This window comes from Esox lucius, chromosome 25, assembly GCF_011004845.1.
Source record: "Esox lucius isolate fEsoLuc1 chromosome 25, fEsoLuc1.pri, whole genome shotgun sequence".
In the NCBI taxonomy this organism is placed as follows: domain Eukaryota; kingdom Metazoa; phylum Chordata; class Actinopteri; order Esociformes; family Esocidae; genus Esox; species Esox lucius.
In genome coordinates, this window is record NC_047593.1 from 367,650 (window position 1) to 383,764 (window position 16,115).

Sequence of the window (16,115 nt, forward strand, 5' to 3'; positions counted from 1 at the left end):
GCACATTCTACCTTACTCCATCAATTTCATTGTACTGTACTTGTTCAATTACAATAAAGTTGAATCTAATCTAATGTTGTCGTGGTTAATGTCAAGTTGTCATAACAAAGACATTGACCGGTTGTGTTGACTCCGTTAATGTCAAGTTGTCATAACAAATTCATCACAAACAATGTCAACCTTGCATAAAAAAATGACAATCAACTGAATTACACCTAATCACAACATTCATAAACATTCATAATGATTCTTACATGTGTCATGGCTATGACAGTATCATGACGATGTCATTTTACTCTTTTGCACACCTCTTCAAATAAAGTGTTACAGTTTTTTGAGATTTAAGTATAACTATAATACGATGATGACTATAAATCACTTTCACAAATCAGACCCAAAATGTAGTCTCCCATCGTGTTCTGATTATACTCTCCTTGGTAGCGGCGTTCAAAGTCCAGTATATTCTGGTAGAAGTGCACACCTTGCTCCTCTATGTACACTCCCATGTTCTAAGGATATGGACTTTAAGGGACATCTAGAGCTCTGACAAATTGTTTCATAAGGCCCAATTTGATGTACAGTGGTGGCATCAGCACCATCTGGGGGTCCACCAGTGGCTCCCACTTAATGTTGTTCCTCCCCACAGAAAACTCAGTCCACTGTAGCCAGTCCCGTCTGTGGTAGTGCGCCTTGGTGTCCCTGCTGACCCAAAGGCAAAGATAGCAGGGAAACTTGGTAAAACCGCCTTAGAGACCCATCAGGAATGCCACCATTTTGAAGTCTCCTACTCATACTACCAGCAAGGTCTCAATAAGGCATCCAGCAAGGTCTTGATGCTGTTGTAATCCTGTATTTATATTACTATTTATATTACTGGTAAGTTCTAGAACATTCTAGAAGTTACTCCAAGTTCACTCAGCACGGAATCTATTTGGAATGTACTGGAAAATAGATCAATTTCAAAATATCACTGTTGTGGACAGAAAAGCAAAGTTTTTTGGGAATAATAGCAACTTTCTATACTTTTGAGGTATAAGCAATTAGGAAATTGAACATGTTACCCACGAAAAAAATAAATAATAATGTGTTACATGGTGTTGTATTTAGCAACGGAAAAGATTAAGAGACCACTGCACATTTTTCTTTCCTTTCCAAAAGTCGAAAAGGTTTTGAGTGAGGAACATAAGGGTTGAAATTAAGAGACCACTGCAAATTGAACACTTCTGTTCCTCACTCAAAACCTTCCTTTTCAACTTTTTTGGAAAGGTGCAGTGGTCTGTAACTGAGTGTTGTCTTTTCAGTCTTTATGCTTTTGTTTAAGTCATCATCATTGTATATGAGGTTTTCAATTGACAAAGTAATAAATCACCTCTTACAACTTAAAAAGCATCATACATTTATTTGACAAATACATATTTACAACCTCTCACAAAACAGTTATATACAGGATTTTAACTGCAAATAATCTAATTCTAAATTGAAACGGTTTTGACCCCAACCCAATTTCAATTAATAGGTTTTTACAAGAAAATCTGCTGGTGATGGTGTTTTTGTATAATTGTTTTTGCACAAAATGTTGTCTAAATTAAATACACACATAGAAGATATCTAAATATTGGCATCAGTTCCCTTTTAAAATATGCTGGTAAGAGTGAAAATTTTCTCTGCCTCAAGAAACCTAACCACCTGGTGATGTAATATGTGACTGCTGCAGACAGTTGATTGGTGCATATAAAAAGTCTCATCTCACCTGGGAAAACTGTTTGCAATAAGGTCATTAGGTGAGTTTGCACAGTCAAGATGGACATTATAAGGATACTTTGTTATTGTTTTTATAGCAGATAATGTGATCTTTAACAGGTCTTTACATGGTTGTACAACCCTGTATCCAAAAAAGTTGGGACACTGCTTAAAATGCTAATAAAAACAGAATGCAATGATGTGCACATTATTTATCCCTATATTTAATAAAAAATAAATAAAAAGACAAGATCGCAAAATGTTGAAACTAAGAATTTTTGATTTTGATGCCCACAACACATCTCATAATAAGTTGGTACAGGGGCATGTTTACAGTACCAATGTGTTGCATCACATCTTTTAACAAAATTCAAATGTTTTCAATGGTTGACAGGTCTGGACTGCAGGCAGGCATCTGGACTCTTTTACTACAGATCCATGCTGTTGTTATAAGTACACAATGTGGTTTGGCATTATCTTGCGGAAATGAGAAAGGCCTTCCCTGAAAAAGATGTCATCTGGATGGCAGCATATTATGTTGCTCCAAAACCTGAATATATTGCTCAGCATCAATGGCACCCTCCCAGATGTGAAAGCCACCTATGTCATGTGCACTAACGCAACCCCATACCATCATGAATACGGTAGACAAGATCCCCAAACTCTTTGCAATTTTACATGGAGAAACTGTATTCTTAAACTGTGACACTATTTGCCCGCACAGTCTTTCAGAGTGGTGAACCCCTCCCGATCCTCACTTCTGACAGACCCATCCTCTCTGGAATTATATTTTAGTACCCAAGCATGTTATGGACCTGTTGCCAATTTTGTGTGATATTCTACCAGGTTTGTTTTTTTAGCATTACACAACCTTTCCAGTCTTTCGTTGCGTCTGTCTCAACGTTTTTGAAACATTGTTGAAACAATGTGGGTGGATTGATTTCCTGCCTGTTGGGCCCTGTCCGGGGCCTCCTCCTGGTAGGGCCACAGTGTCGCCAGACCCCCCCGTCTCAGTTCCAAGGTGTTACGCTGCTATATTATTGTGCTGGGGGATATGAGGAATGCACTTTCTAACTTTTCTCAGTCTCCTCCAGTTTTAAATTTTAGGAGGAGATGAGGTCCTGGTCCACACCTGCGGAGTACCTGGTTTGGGGGGCCCGTTGCTGTCCCTGTCCTTGTCCACCTGGTCATACTTTTGACCTAGTCTAGAATCAAATATACTCTGGATTTAGCCCAGAGAAATGTATTTATTAATCTAATTGGACTCTTAATATCTCACCCAGCACAGCCAGAAGAGGACTGGTCATCCCTCTGAGCCTGGGTCCTCTCTAGGTTTCTTCCAAAAATTCGGCCTTCTTTGGGAGTTTTTCCTAGCCGCTGAAATCCAACACTACTGTTGTTTGCTCCTTGGGGTTTAAGGCTGGGTGTCTCAGGTAAAGCACTTTGTGACAACTGCTGTTGTAAAAAGGGCTTTATAAATAAATTTGATTGATTGATTGTTGCTGGCATCGAATTCAAAATGGGCATATATTTTTCAAGAAATAATTAAATGTCTCAGTTTCAACATTTCATATGTTGTCTTTGTCAGGGACGCCGACAGGAATGACAGGGCACGGGACAGAATTTAACATTTTGGACCCAAACCACGGGCCAAAAAATTTATTAATAGTAATTAAATGACTGTCCAAAAAACAAGTCATAAACATTTTCTTGTTTAATGCTTTAATTCATAGACCACATTCAATTCCTTTGTTTTCAACACAGGTAATTAATTATGTCACATCTTTTCAATTCATAACCTACTCAGTCCCAAACAGCCATTACTGAACAGCAACACATATTTAGACGTTCTCTTTTAGATTTGTCCTTCCATTTCTGTGCTTATAGTTTGGTTGCATGGTGGCAATGTTTTAGCCAGATAGCTACATTACTGTAGTTAGACACATTTATTGGTTGAATTAGAAAAAAAATTAAGCTCCACTATGTAGGATTTTTTAAGTAAAATAAACTATTACAGCATTTTGCAATTACTCATCCTTCAGAAAGCGATTCTGCACCAATGGCCGATAGAGAATCACGTTCTGAATAAAAATATGAAAAATTTAATTACCTGTTCCAAAAAAAGCCCTAACTCAGAGTTCGACAACATGCTTCTTAGGCTTGCTAATGTTAGCTTAGGGTTTCTGGTAGCTAGCTACACAGAGTTGGTCTAAGCCTTCTTTTGCTTTGCTATTTTTGTAGTGTATGCTGTAGTAGACAAGGTAGGAACTGACGGTTTGTCATCCTGATCTCTAGCTGCCATTATAGTTTCTTACAGTAAGCAAACTTCAGCCCTTATGGCATAGTTATGCTATATATAATATCATCCAGGTAAAATAAGCCAAGGAGGAAATCCTGCCTCACAGAAGGTGATGGGCTGGAACGGCATTGGCTGGGAAGTAGTGGCATGCTCCAAAAATGATAAAATGACATTCCACCGGCACTGAACTTATTTTTTAACTGAATAAATCCTATCTAGTGCCGCTTTAACAAAGTTATGTTGGCACTGGTGTTTAGGGTATCACCCTGATTGGCTGTTGGTGTTAGGGTATCACTCTGATTGGCTGTAGGTGTTAGGGTATCATTGATTGGCTGTTGGTAGAACAACATTTTTACAGAAAAGGGTATATGCATAATGCTGTATAAAAAAAAACAGCAAAGTGTAAAAAATATGAATTCCTTCATCAATGCAATTCTTCTGTTTAAAAACTGTTAACCTTCTCGACAGTATTGAATACAACACTGACTGACAAATTAATAATTATATGTAAGCCAACCAACCGATACCGGATAAGCGGATGAAGATGAGATGAGATGTAAGCCAACCAAATGGGCCACCACCCAGGCCTAGGCCCGGGACAACATTCACGGTTGCACCCCCCCCACCCCCCGTCGGAGTCACTGGTCTTTGTAATATTTTCTACTGAATATAGAGTTTATATGATTTGCACATCATTGCATTCGGTTTTAATCTACATTTTATGGAGCATCCAATCTTTTTTGGAAACAAGGTTGTATTTTAACAGAGATCATTTAGTGTGACTAGAATTGTGGTAGACCATATAACCAGGAAATTGCAGCACGTACAATTTCACAGATTTCTGCCAAATAGGTTTCTTCTATGGAAACAGTTTAGACAAAATTGAGAAATATACCAATAACAAAAAGACAATGTCAGTCAGTAAACCCAGACAGGTTTTGATGCCTTACATTTATGGGGCAAATAGTACGGTTTGAACATGACAATGAAATGCAACACTTGTAGTTGAAATAGAGTACAAGGTTCTTCCCAGTCAAGAGACAGATGACAGATCAGCAAAATCCCTTTTCAACATGTTCAGTCATAGACCCTGAAACACTTAATTACAAGATAAACATCATGAATTCTAGATGAAATCTACCAAAACATGACACCAACCACATATTGGTTCATCTTGTCACTATGTCCAACATCACAATATGCTGTCATTAATTGAAATATAATGTATCAGGGCAGTTGGCTACACTGTTACTAAAACTACTCAACTGCTGTATGATATTGTAATGCCATCATGAAATGTCCACATGAAGTGTCATTAATTGGTTTGGAACAGGTCCAATGCCATGTTACTGCTAAAGCTACATGTGTTAAAAAGTGCTACTCAGCCAGTTCACCCCTTACTGGTAATCTGACATATACTGAGCAAAATTTGAGACATTACAACTTTAATTAATACAAGTAAAACAACCAATGCCCTATGAATAGGCATGCAGTGCATTAACAGAATCCCTTTAGCATTATACTGTACATGACCTGAACCATATAGACTGCTCAAAAAAATTAAGGGAACACGTAATTACCACAGTATAGCACCAAGTAAATTAAACTTCAGGGATATCAATTTGTCCAGTTAGGAAGCATAAGCGGTTGTGAATCAATGTCACCTGTTTTAGTGCAAATGAAAGTGACAACAGGAGCACTGGAGAGGCAACAGCAAGACATCCCTGAAAAAAGGGAATGGTTTTGCAGGTGGGGGCCACAGACAATTGCTCTGCTCGTCCTGTTCCACCTTGCACAAAGGAGCAGATACCTGTCCTGCTGCTGGGTTGATGCCCTTTCACTGCCCTGTTTAACCTTCCTTGTGTAACGGCCCGTCTCCTGGTATCTCCTACATGCTCTTGAGGCTGTACTGGGAGACACAGCAAACCTTCTTGTAACGGCACATATGGATGTGCCATCCTGGAGGAGCCGGACTACCTGTGCAACCGGAATGAGCTGCAGGTACTGCCTCATGCTACCAGTAGTGACAAAGACACTAGCAAAAAGCAAAACTAGAGAAGAATCAGTCAAGAATGATAAGGAGAGAGCAATTGGCTGTGACCACCACCTGTAAAACCATTCAATTGTTCGGGGATGTCTGGCTGTAGCCTCTCCAGTGCACCTGTTGTCACTTTCATTTGCACCAAAACAGGTGACATTGATTCACAATCGCTTATGCTTCCTAACTGGACAAATGCATATCCCTGAAGTTTAATTGACCTGATGTTATACAATGATGATTACGTGTTCCCTAAAAATTTTTGAGCAGTGTATATACATTCAGTATGCATAGCACCAAGATTTACACTTACATATATGTATATATATGGCTTTTTACACAACCCTGCTAGGCAATGTTTGACACTGCATCAAGGGGACAACCTTAGAAAAGTAGTATATGTAAAGAATAAAGGAAGCTGTAAGACTCTTCATTGTACACATTTCCCAAATGTCTTGATCATCTCTCTTTTGAAGGTGGAAAAATTCAAGAGATCTGCATGGGAGATGAATGTTAAGTATGGATAATGAAGAATGTCCAATTATGGTAGCTAATTTCAATATCTTGTCTCATGGACATTGAGTAAATTAATATACAAAAAGTAGAGGAATGATTGTAATTATTGACACATTGGCTTTGCAGTATGCTTACGAGAATGACACTTGTTGCAACAGTCTCACAAAGACTTGTATGTTTTAGTGAGACCCGATTTGCGTGAAATGCAGAAGTGTACACCCCTTATTTAGTGCATTTTAGTAAGACCTAATTTGTGCAAACACTACATCATTTGTTAGCCGTGCACAGCCGCCTGATCTCGTTTGCTATTACATTTAAATGCTACATGGATATCCAACCTGGTCTCATTGGAATACGTAAACTATTATACGTGAATCTATGGCACCCAATTTCGTATGATATGTTATGTTACATTTCAATGTGCTACCAAAACTTATAATACATTACAAATTGTCGAAAACATAACATATTGTACAAACCCTATTTAAACACGTTACGAACGGTATGAAAATGTATGACATGTTACAAACGCTACTAAACGTATCATATATTACGAATTTACACAAAACATCCAAAACATAAAAACATCCAATATAACTCACAAAATCAGCTCTCAAAGATGTTTGTAAAATAGATTATGTATTCTAATGAGACCAGGTTGAGATATCAGTCTGGTCGGTCTGTCACTGAAACCGTTTGTGCATGAGGTGTTTCCAATGGGAGTTGAGAAAAGTGAATTTGAATGTGACTGGATCGACCTTTCATTAAATCAAGCTAACAACGCACATGACGTACAGTAGTACCAAAGCACCATAATTCAGTAACTTGATGTTCCTTTAATCTAGCAATTCCATCCAGCTCAGATAGAATTAATGATAAACATTTGTGCTCATAAGCTTCCATACCCTGGCAAAAAATGGTGAAACATTGGCATTGATTTAGAAAATATTTTACAACATAATTTTATTTAAGAATAGTGATCATATAAAGCCATTTATTATCACATAGTTGATTGGCTCCTTTTAAAATCATAATGATAACAGAAATCACCCAAATGGCCCTGAGCAAAAGTTTATGTTCCCTTGAATGTTTAGCCTTGTTACAGACATACAAGGTGACACACAGGTGAAAATGGAAATTAAAGGTGAATTTCCCACACCTGTGACTTTTTAAATTCCAATTAGTGTCTCTGGAAAAAGATGGTGTAGTTGTTTCAAAGAGCACATTTCGATGATACTTCAACAAAAATTAGCTGCATTGTTGAGTTGCCAAAAAGAAGTCTTTACTGCGCCAATGCCACTAAAAAGCCGTTTACAATATGCACCTTGACACGCCTCACAGCATCTGGCACATTGTAATTTGGAGTGACAAGACTAAAACAGAGCTTTATGGTCACAACCATAAGCGCTATGTTTGGAGAGGGGTCAGCAAGGTGTATAGTGAACAGAATATCATCCCCACTGTGAAGCAAGACAACCATGACATGGAGGCATTTTGCCGAGACGAATGGGCAACTATACCAGCTGCAAGAATTCAGGGCCTCATAGACAACTATTACAAAAGACTGCACGCTTTTATTCATCTTAAAGGGGGCAATACACAATATTAAGAACTAAGGGTATGCAGACTTTTTTTCTTTGTTGCCATGTTTTGTTTCATGATTGTGCCATTCTTTTATGACATACAGTTGAATGTGAATCCCATGATGGTACGTATTTTACCAATTTTCCAAGGGAATGCAAACTTTTGAGCACAACTGTACCAAGTTCAACACTAAGCTCCTCAGAGGAATACATTGTTGTTATTTCCGCGCACTGGGAGGACTGTGCGGGTGCATCATACTTGTCATCACCTACACCACTCCTATAATTCATGCAAATGCACTGATTGGTCCAATTAAACGGTAGTTGGCTCCAAAGTTAAGCCTCAGACAGCTGTAGTTCTGCAATGGTTTGACTGGTCATTCTATAAGTTAAGAAGAAAATAATCAACAGAAATAATTAAACAGAATAATCAACAGAAACTCTAATACTTGGCAAGACATGTTCTTCCTTGCTGGTCCATCGTTGTATTGCAATGGCGCATGTGAAATATATTTGCTTAATGTACGCATTTACAGATTTGTCCACACATTTACAAATCTCAATACACATGCAAATCTCAATACAGATCTTTAGATGCTTTTAAACATACAAATCTGATTACGCACACACAGCATCTGAATACACGTTTTCAGATTCCTATACACATTCAAAAAACTCGGTACACATTTACAAATCTGATTACGTCTCGACAACCTCCTCACCACCCGTGGGCGCATCGGCCGGGGCCGATCAGATTCACTGGTGTATTTCCGTTTCCTTTCCTGAGTACCACGTTTCCGTACCCTGTTGGGCTATGATAGATTTGGGGTCAGCAGGTAATTTCATGGATAGGACTTACGCACGGGCACTCCACATACCAGACAAACCACTTCCTTCCCCTTTTCCCGTCCAGGCCCAAGACAGTCAGCCTGTAGGAACCGGGCTGGTCACGGAATGTACCATTCCTCTCACCATGGTTACACAGCACACACATGTACAGAGGATAGTCTTCCATTTCATAGTCCCCAGCAATCCCTGTGTTACTAGGGCCTCTCTGGTTAGTCCTTCACAACCCAAGTGTATCCTGGTCACAGAAAACCCTCTTGGGGTGGTCGTGAAGGTGTCAAGGAAGGTGTTGTGGGGTGTTGATTAATTCTACCACGGTGGAAAGTGCTGATAGTTTAACCGAAATTCCCATCCCCACTGAGTTTCGGGACTTATGCCATGTGTTTTCCAAAACGCGGGCAACCAAATTACCCCCACATCGTCCTTGGGATTGTGCCATTGACCTCCGGCCGGGGTCATGTGTACCCTCTGTCGCAGTCAGAGACCGAGGCTATGGAAACAAACATCTCAGAATCCCTGCAACAGGGGCACCAGCCTGCTTCTTCTTCATGAAAAAAAAGAATGGTGGTTTGCGCACATGTATCGACTACCGATCGCTCAACCTTATAACCAAACGCTACACTTACACTCTCTCTCATTTCCACAGTCATTGAGCAGATGCATGGGGCATGCTTTTTCACGAAGTTGGACTTGCAACCTGGTGTGTATCCAAGGGGGGGATGAGTACAAAACGGCATTCAGTACTACCACAGACCATTATGAGTACTTGGTAATGCCATACGGGCTGATGAATGCTCCATCAGTCTTCCAATCATTCGTCAACGAAATCTTATGAGACATGCACAGGGGGTGGTGGTTTAGATTGATGATATATTGGTGTATTCCACTACTCGCTAACAACACGTTGCCATGGTACAACGGGTGCTTGACAGACTGCTGGAGCTTGAGCCCTATGTCAAATTGGAGAAGTGTTTGTTATTCCAACATGCTGTCTCCTTCCTTGGATATCACATCTCGTCGGCAGGGGTGGAGATGGAAAGGGACCGCATGGACGCTGCGCGTCATTGTCCGACCCCAACCACGGTTGGTTCCTAGGCTTCGCCAACTATTATTGGAAGTTCATTAGGGGTTTTGGCGGGGTGGCAGCCCCGATCACCTCACTGATGAAGGGTGGGCCCAGCAAGCTCCACTGGACGGCCGAGGTGGACGGTGCATTCCAGAAACTGAGGGAACTGTTCACTTCGGCCCCCGTCTTGGCTCACCCCAATCCTGAGTTGCCCTTCGTGGTAGAGGTTGACGCTTCCGAAGTAGGGGTCGTGACGACTCCCCCTTCCTCTACACCCCTCCCTGGGGTGTCACGCTTCAGTAAGTCGACGTCACCGGCCTACTAGCAGTCACTGTCCTGTTTACTCCATGTCGGTTTTTTTGTTTTTCTTTTGATCATGCAGCACACACCTGACACCCATTATTTGTAAATTTACTCCTTCAGTTCTGGGTTCAGTATCCTATGTTAATTTGCTGGACGTTTCATTACCCATGTGCAGCAGAAGAGACTTACTGTGTTATTTTTCTCATTTTGTTTTGAGGCATTTTCGCTGTGTTTTACTTTTGATCCAGGAGCCATGCTCATTAAATCACCTCTGGTTTCTCTCCACCTGCGTTTGGGTCTCCCTTTTTCAGAACATTACAGGCCCCATATATAATGTCCCAACCAATATGGTTTAACTATACCAAATCCAAAGTCATACATGTTTTTTCCCCAAAACAAGAACACCACATTTACTTCTGTAAATGTACACTGCTCAAAAAAATGAAGGGAACAAAATTAAATCACAGTCCCGATGAACTAAATATATTAAAGATCAAAATCTTTATTGTGCATTGTGTAATTTGTTGAGAACAAAATTACGTAACAACGGTCAAAAAATCACCAACTGACTGAGGGCTGGATTCAAACTCACACCGAAAAACTCTTTGTCTGTCTCCTGGTATTTCTCCATGCACTTGAGACTACTGGGAGACACAGCAAACCTTCTTGTAACGGCACATATGGATGTGCCATCCTGGAGGAGCTGGACTACCTGTGCAACCGGAATGGGCTGCAGGTACCACCTCATGCTACCAGTAATGACAAGGACACTAGCAAAATCTAGAGAAGAATCAGTCAGGAAGGATAAGGAGAGAGCAATTGGCTGTGGCCACCACCTGCAAAACCATTCCCTTTTTGGGAGTGGTCTACTTGTAGCCTCTACAGTGCACCAGTTGTCACTTTCATTATCACCAAAATAGGTGACATTGATTCACAGTCGATTACTGTATGCTTCTTAACTGGACAGACTGATATCAATGAGGTTGAATTGACTTGGTCACCGACCCACCCACCCACTCACTCACCCACTCATTCACCCACCCACCCACCGAACGCCGACCAACCCTTGTTGAATAGCGTAGTGGTTAGAGAGGCGGACTTGTGAACTGTAGGTTCCGATTTTGTATCTCCTCGCCGGCGAAGCAAAGTACGCATTGTGAATTATTCCGTATTGACAAAAACTTTGCTGGCTAAAACCGAAATCTGAAATTGTATAAGGTTATATTGCAATCTTCAGTTTCATCTTCGGTCTTGCTAGCAATTGCTCAATTCTTATGATTATTCCTAAGAAGATAGTAGATAACAGTAAGCCTATTACTGGCTAATAAGCTGTTCACTGGGCACAGTTCTTGCAAAACAGAATTTTCGCATTTGATCTAGCAACCTTTTAGTAACTGGTCAGATGCTCTAATAGCTAGGCAACAGTCCTGCTTGAACCAAGCCAATGTGTCAATAGCTAGAATTATTTTAGTCTTTGTAATGAATTAACTTCCACCTTATTGTCTCCCTAAATATAAAAGATTGTGGCATCTATAACGATTGTAGAACAAGCAAAAAGGTGCTTACCTTCGGTTAAAACTTTTTGTTGGCTTAAGATGACAATATCAGGTAAACAAACTGAAGAAATGACAGGGGAAAGTGAAGAAATGAATAATAAATTACAACTAAAATGCCTGAATACTGTGGTCATGCTGAATGTTTTAAAATGTCAAAAAATAGTAAGAGTTTGAAAATAGAATATAGAAATGGTGGTTCTTACCAGCTCTCTCTCACTGCTTCAATGTCACTCACTAGATTCTGTGCTAAACAGATACCAAAAATCTGAAATTTGGCACATGGATTAGGGCATACATATTACTATGTTGAAAGATTTTACATCAACATCAATGTAACTTGGGTTCAGTTTAATTCTGGTGGTAGGTTCTGATGAAGAGGACACAGCTGTGCTACACTGAAATGTTATATTCAAGAATAAACTTTTAACAATAGTATCAACAATTAAACATTCCCCCAAATCCCACACTATATATTTAGGAACCAAATTTACTGAAAGTAGAAGGGGTTCTTAGTCCAGAATATTTAGGGCGTAGATGTGGATTTCCAACCTGTAGTAAAGCAATCCCGATGAAGATCCCTGCCACCACTGTCAGGTTGTCTTGAAGCCACTTCTCAAACTGAGGCACACAGCCTTTAATGTAGATAGACGTTCTCTGCTCAGAGTCCTAACATTATATAAAACACATTACACAATGACCTTCGCTGTTTACAGTGCATCATTTAATTGGTATATACACTGATTAATGTTAGCTCAGTTGATAAAAGCACTGTGCTACTGCTACCACAAACAGTGGTGGGATCGATTGCTTCTGGGGTTAATGAAATATACAAGTACAGTACCTGTACTTGAAGTCACTTTGGTTAACAGTTTCTGTTTAATGCATAAAATTGTTATATTATCATGTAGATTGTACATGAGGTTAAGCATGTTACTTAAATGTTACATTTCAGCAAGTTTTTGACACATCAATTGCTACCTCAAGTGTTGTCCCAGCCACTCCAGATGATGTTTCTGCTAAGTACAGATCTAGGAACAACTTCTCCTCTCCCAATCATAACCATTTGCTGAGAAAACTCAAAAACGACCCGTAGAGATGCTTAAAGGATATATCCAAGAGAATGCCTGGCTCAGCATTGACATCACCATTCAATACATCTGCCATTTTAAATTATTCAAAGGGACAGACTAGCTTTTTAATTGCCTACTTTGAATAAACTTAATCCTAACACTTGCATTTCATGTATGTAATTTATTGGCCATTTCATAGACATCCAGCAGTTCTCCATAAGTCCTTCAGTTGAAATACCCCGGTTTGCCTTAAACAAAATCTTATCAAAACATTTCACAATTGTGTTTTCTTGGTTTGACTTACTCTGATTGTCATGGAGCATTTCCAACCCAAAATACTGACCCAAACTCTAATTTCTCTACAACAGGAAACGCATAGCATAAGGGCCCAACTGTTGCAGTCTGGGGGAGTGGATATGGGAGAATGTGAGACCAGCGCTATGACTGTGACTAGGGTGGAGTTAGAATGACCTCATCCAGCCCAACCAACCTGCCAATAGCTAATGTGAAACAGTTTTCCATAATTCGACTAGTTTCACTTTGAGTGCTGCCTTTTGATAAAACAGTCCATCGCAATCCCGGAACACAGTTATATGATGTTGGATTCTGGAGCTGTTTTGTATCAAAAGTGTTAGTTATGCGATCTACTTTTTATTAAAAAAATAAAGAAAATCTGGCTTGCCAGAGGCAAAGATCAGGAAATGCATCCAATGAAATATGTTCCGTGAACTCCACTGCTTCTTATAACAATACCAGGATAAAAAAAATTATATTGTCAACCTTTTTTTAGCTTGCAGAAATGACCTGCTGGCAACCCATTCCTCTTACCTAGACAGAGCAAAGCCAATTGGGAGTAACATCAATTCAGACTCTCGGTCATGGCTGGCTGTAACAAACTGGAATCAAACCAGGTTGTAATGGCACACCTTTGTCAACCAGCAGGGTGGACTCCAGGGGAGGCTGAAGACGCACTTCTTGTTATTTAATACATTTTGATCAAAGATTCCAGTTTGATACAAAATTAGGTGTCTTAGGAATGTTTGTAGAATGCCTTCTACAAAGTGTGTTGTCTCAATACAAATATTTTGTGTTGAAAAAAAACATGACAGTGATTTAAAATGAAAATGACTGAACTCACCGTTTTAGCTCGAATGTCATAGCCACACTGCGTATTAATGACATCCTCCTACAAGATAAGAGAGGATATTAACAAACAGTATTTTATAGACAAAAACAGTACAAAACTAGAATCCTTTAAATCTGAATATGTCTTAGTTTTTTTTTTTTTAATGCCTATTTTTGTCTTAGTGTCTGGAAAATAAGGCCTGCAAGTAAGGTTGAAAATGTCTGAACTTTCTAAAAAATTCCAGTTTTACAGATTACAGATTTTTGTTACAAAGTTCCAGAGAACATTTGGAAAGTCTTGAACTTTTGGGGAAGTTACAGAACTTTTGCCAGCCACCTGTAAAAAACAATTCTGTTTTACTGTAACTCCCCGTTTATAAACCGCACCATGTATAAACCGCAAAATAAGTTTGTATACACACAAATAGCTTTGTGTGTATACTGTTATAGAAATGTGTTGAACTAATGTATTAATGTCTTCTACAGATCTGTAGGGGATTAAAGAATTACTGGTTTTCTATTGGGCTAATTAGAAAGGTATCAAACCAGTATTTTGGCAATATATGTTAGTGATGTCATAAGTAAGAGGGGGACAAGACATGGGGTCAAGAGGTATTTGTAAAATGCAGGTGGGTAACCTGCATTTGGGTGAAACCTTGGGCGGACAGAAAAACTGATAAGAGGAATGAACCTCTGGTTTAGTTGTCAGTTATTTTGTGAAATGTTGTAACACTCTACTAATACAAAAGGTAGGTTTTCTGAACTGTTCTTCAGACAGACTCTCACTGATCTTGTGTTAGAGTCTTTCGGTCTCTATTTGCAAATATTATATAATAAACTGTTATTTGTGTTTAAGAGCATTTTGATCTCTGTCTTACCTTCCTTAGTAAGAGTTTTATTCGATGGAATTGCCATCACAATACAAACTCGAGTATTAACCGCACCCATATATAAACCGCATTTGACGGAGAATTTACTTTTCACAAAATCCCTCACCTAAACGGTTCTAGACCGATCAATAATTAACAACGGTCCGTCAAGATTTCATTGTTAAGGCTCAAAATGGTGAAACAGAGGACATTCGCTACAGCACCTGCTGCATATCGCAGGTACCTGAAAAGTTTAGAGGGGAGAGTTATTTACAGTCACTTCTCTTGAGTTGTGAAATGCTTTAATCAACATTTATACATACTTATTCATATAAGACAACATTATCTAATGCTGACGTTATAGTTATTTTTGCTAACGTGACCATTAATAAGGCTAACTTTCTTCTACTACTACTTTAGCTAGATAGCTAGCTACCTCTAATATTGCTTGTTACTTCGGGGGACTCGTAGACTTTACTTTAACAGGTGACTTTCTGCTGAAGTTGATAGGATGATATTGACTGATAAAAGATAACAGTTGCCGCTTGCAAAGAAGCGCAGGTTGACGGGCGTAGTAACAGTAACTAAGATAGGTGGGGCTTTTGTGAAAGGAAAATTATGAATCGTACATACATTGTACATTAATTTTAAACATTTGTCATTGGGCGCTACCAAATTAATTTGTTGAAGGATAGAATATGTTTTTGAAAACCCTATAACATCAATTGTATCATATTTGCTACATGAGTTTCTGAAACCTCTAGGTCGTCAAGTAATCATCTGTGAAAAAGTTTGCCAGTGGAAACAGTTTTAAAAATGTACACTTGTGTATTAGCTGCACTCATGTATTAACTGCTGCGGTTGAAAATGTTTTCAAAATCTGTGTATAAGCCATGGTTTAATAAATAGGAAATTATGGTAAGTGATGTGTAATTCATATTTGGAATCTAGCCAGAGCCTATACAACACTTTGTATTCACTAACAACTAGACTAACTAAACCACTAAAATTGTGAAAAAACTTTTCACTGAAAAGTGCAACAAATCAAATAAACTGATTCTATTATAACCCTGTTTACAAAAAAATTGGGATGCTGCATAAAAT

At 39.1% G+C, this 16,115-nt stretch overlaps 1 protein-coding gene across 4 annotated transcripts in view; it reads right to left on the reverse strand.

Annotated features, from left to right (window-relative positions):
* Positions 1–4,961: 4,961 nt before the first annotated feature.
* Positions 4,962–16,115, reverse strand: part of LOC105030945 (tetraspanin-5) — a 32,531-nt gene continuing 21,377 nt past the window's right edge. The window contains exons 6-10 of one of the 4 annotated variants that reach the window (XM_010905086.5): positions 14,156–14,203; positions 12,497–12,613; positions 12,151–12,212; positions 11,958–12,008; positions 4,962–5,137 (exon numbers count right to left, since the gene is read on the reverse strand). In XM_010905086.5, coding sequence (XP_010903388.1) covers positions 11,996–12,008; positions 12,151–12,212; positions 12,497–12,613; positions 14,156–14,203 — 240 coding nt within the window. In that variant the 3' untranslated portion in view covers positions 4,962–5,137; positions 11,958–11,995. Of the gene's footprint in view, positions 5,138–6,314; positions 6,573–8,287; positions 8,559–11,957; positions 12,009–12,150; positions 12,213–12,496; positions 13,978–14,155; positions 14,204–16,115 lie in introns of those variants that run through there. The other 3 variants (XM_010905085.3, XM_020044566.3, XM_010905088.4) reach the window with 3 other exon arrangements.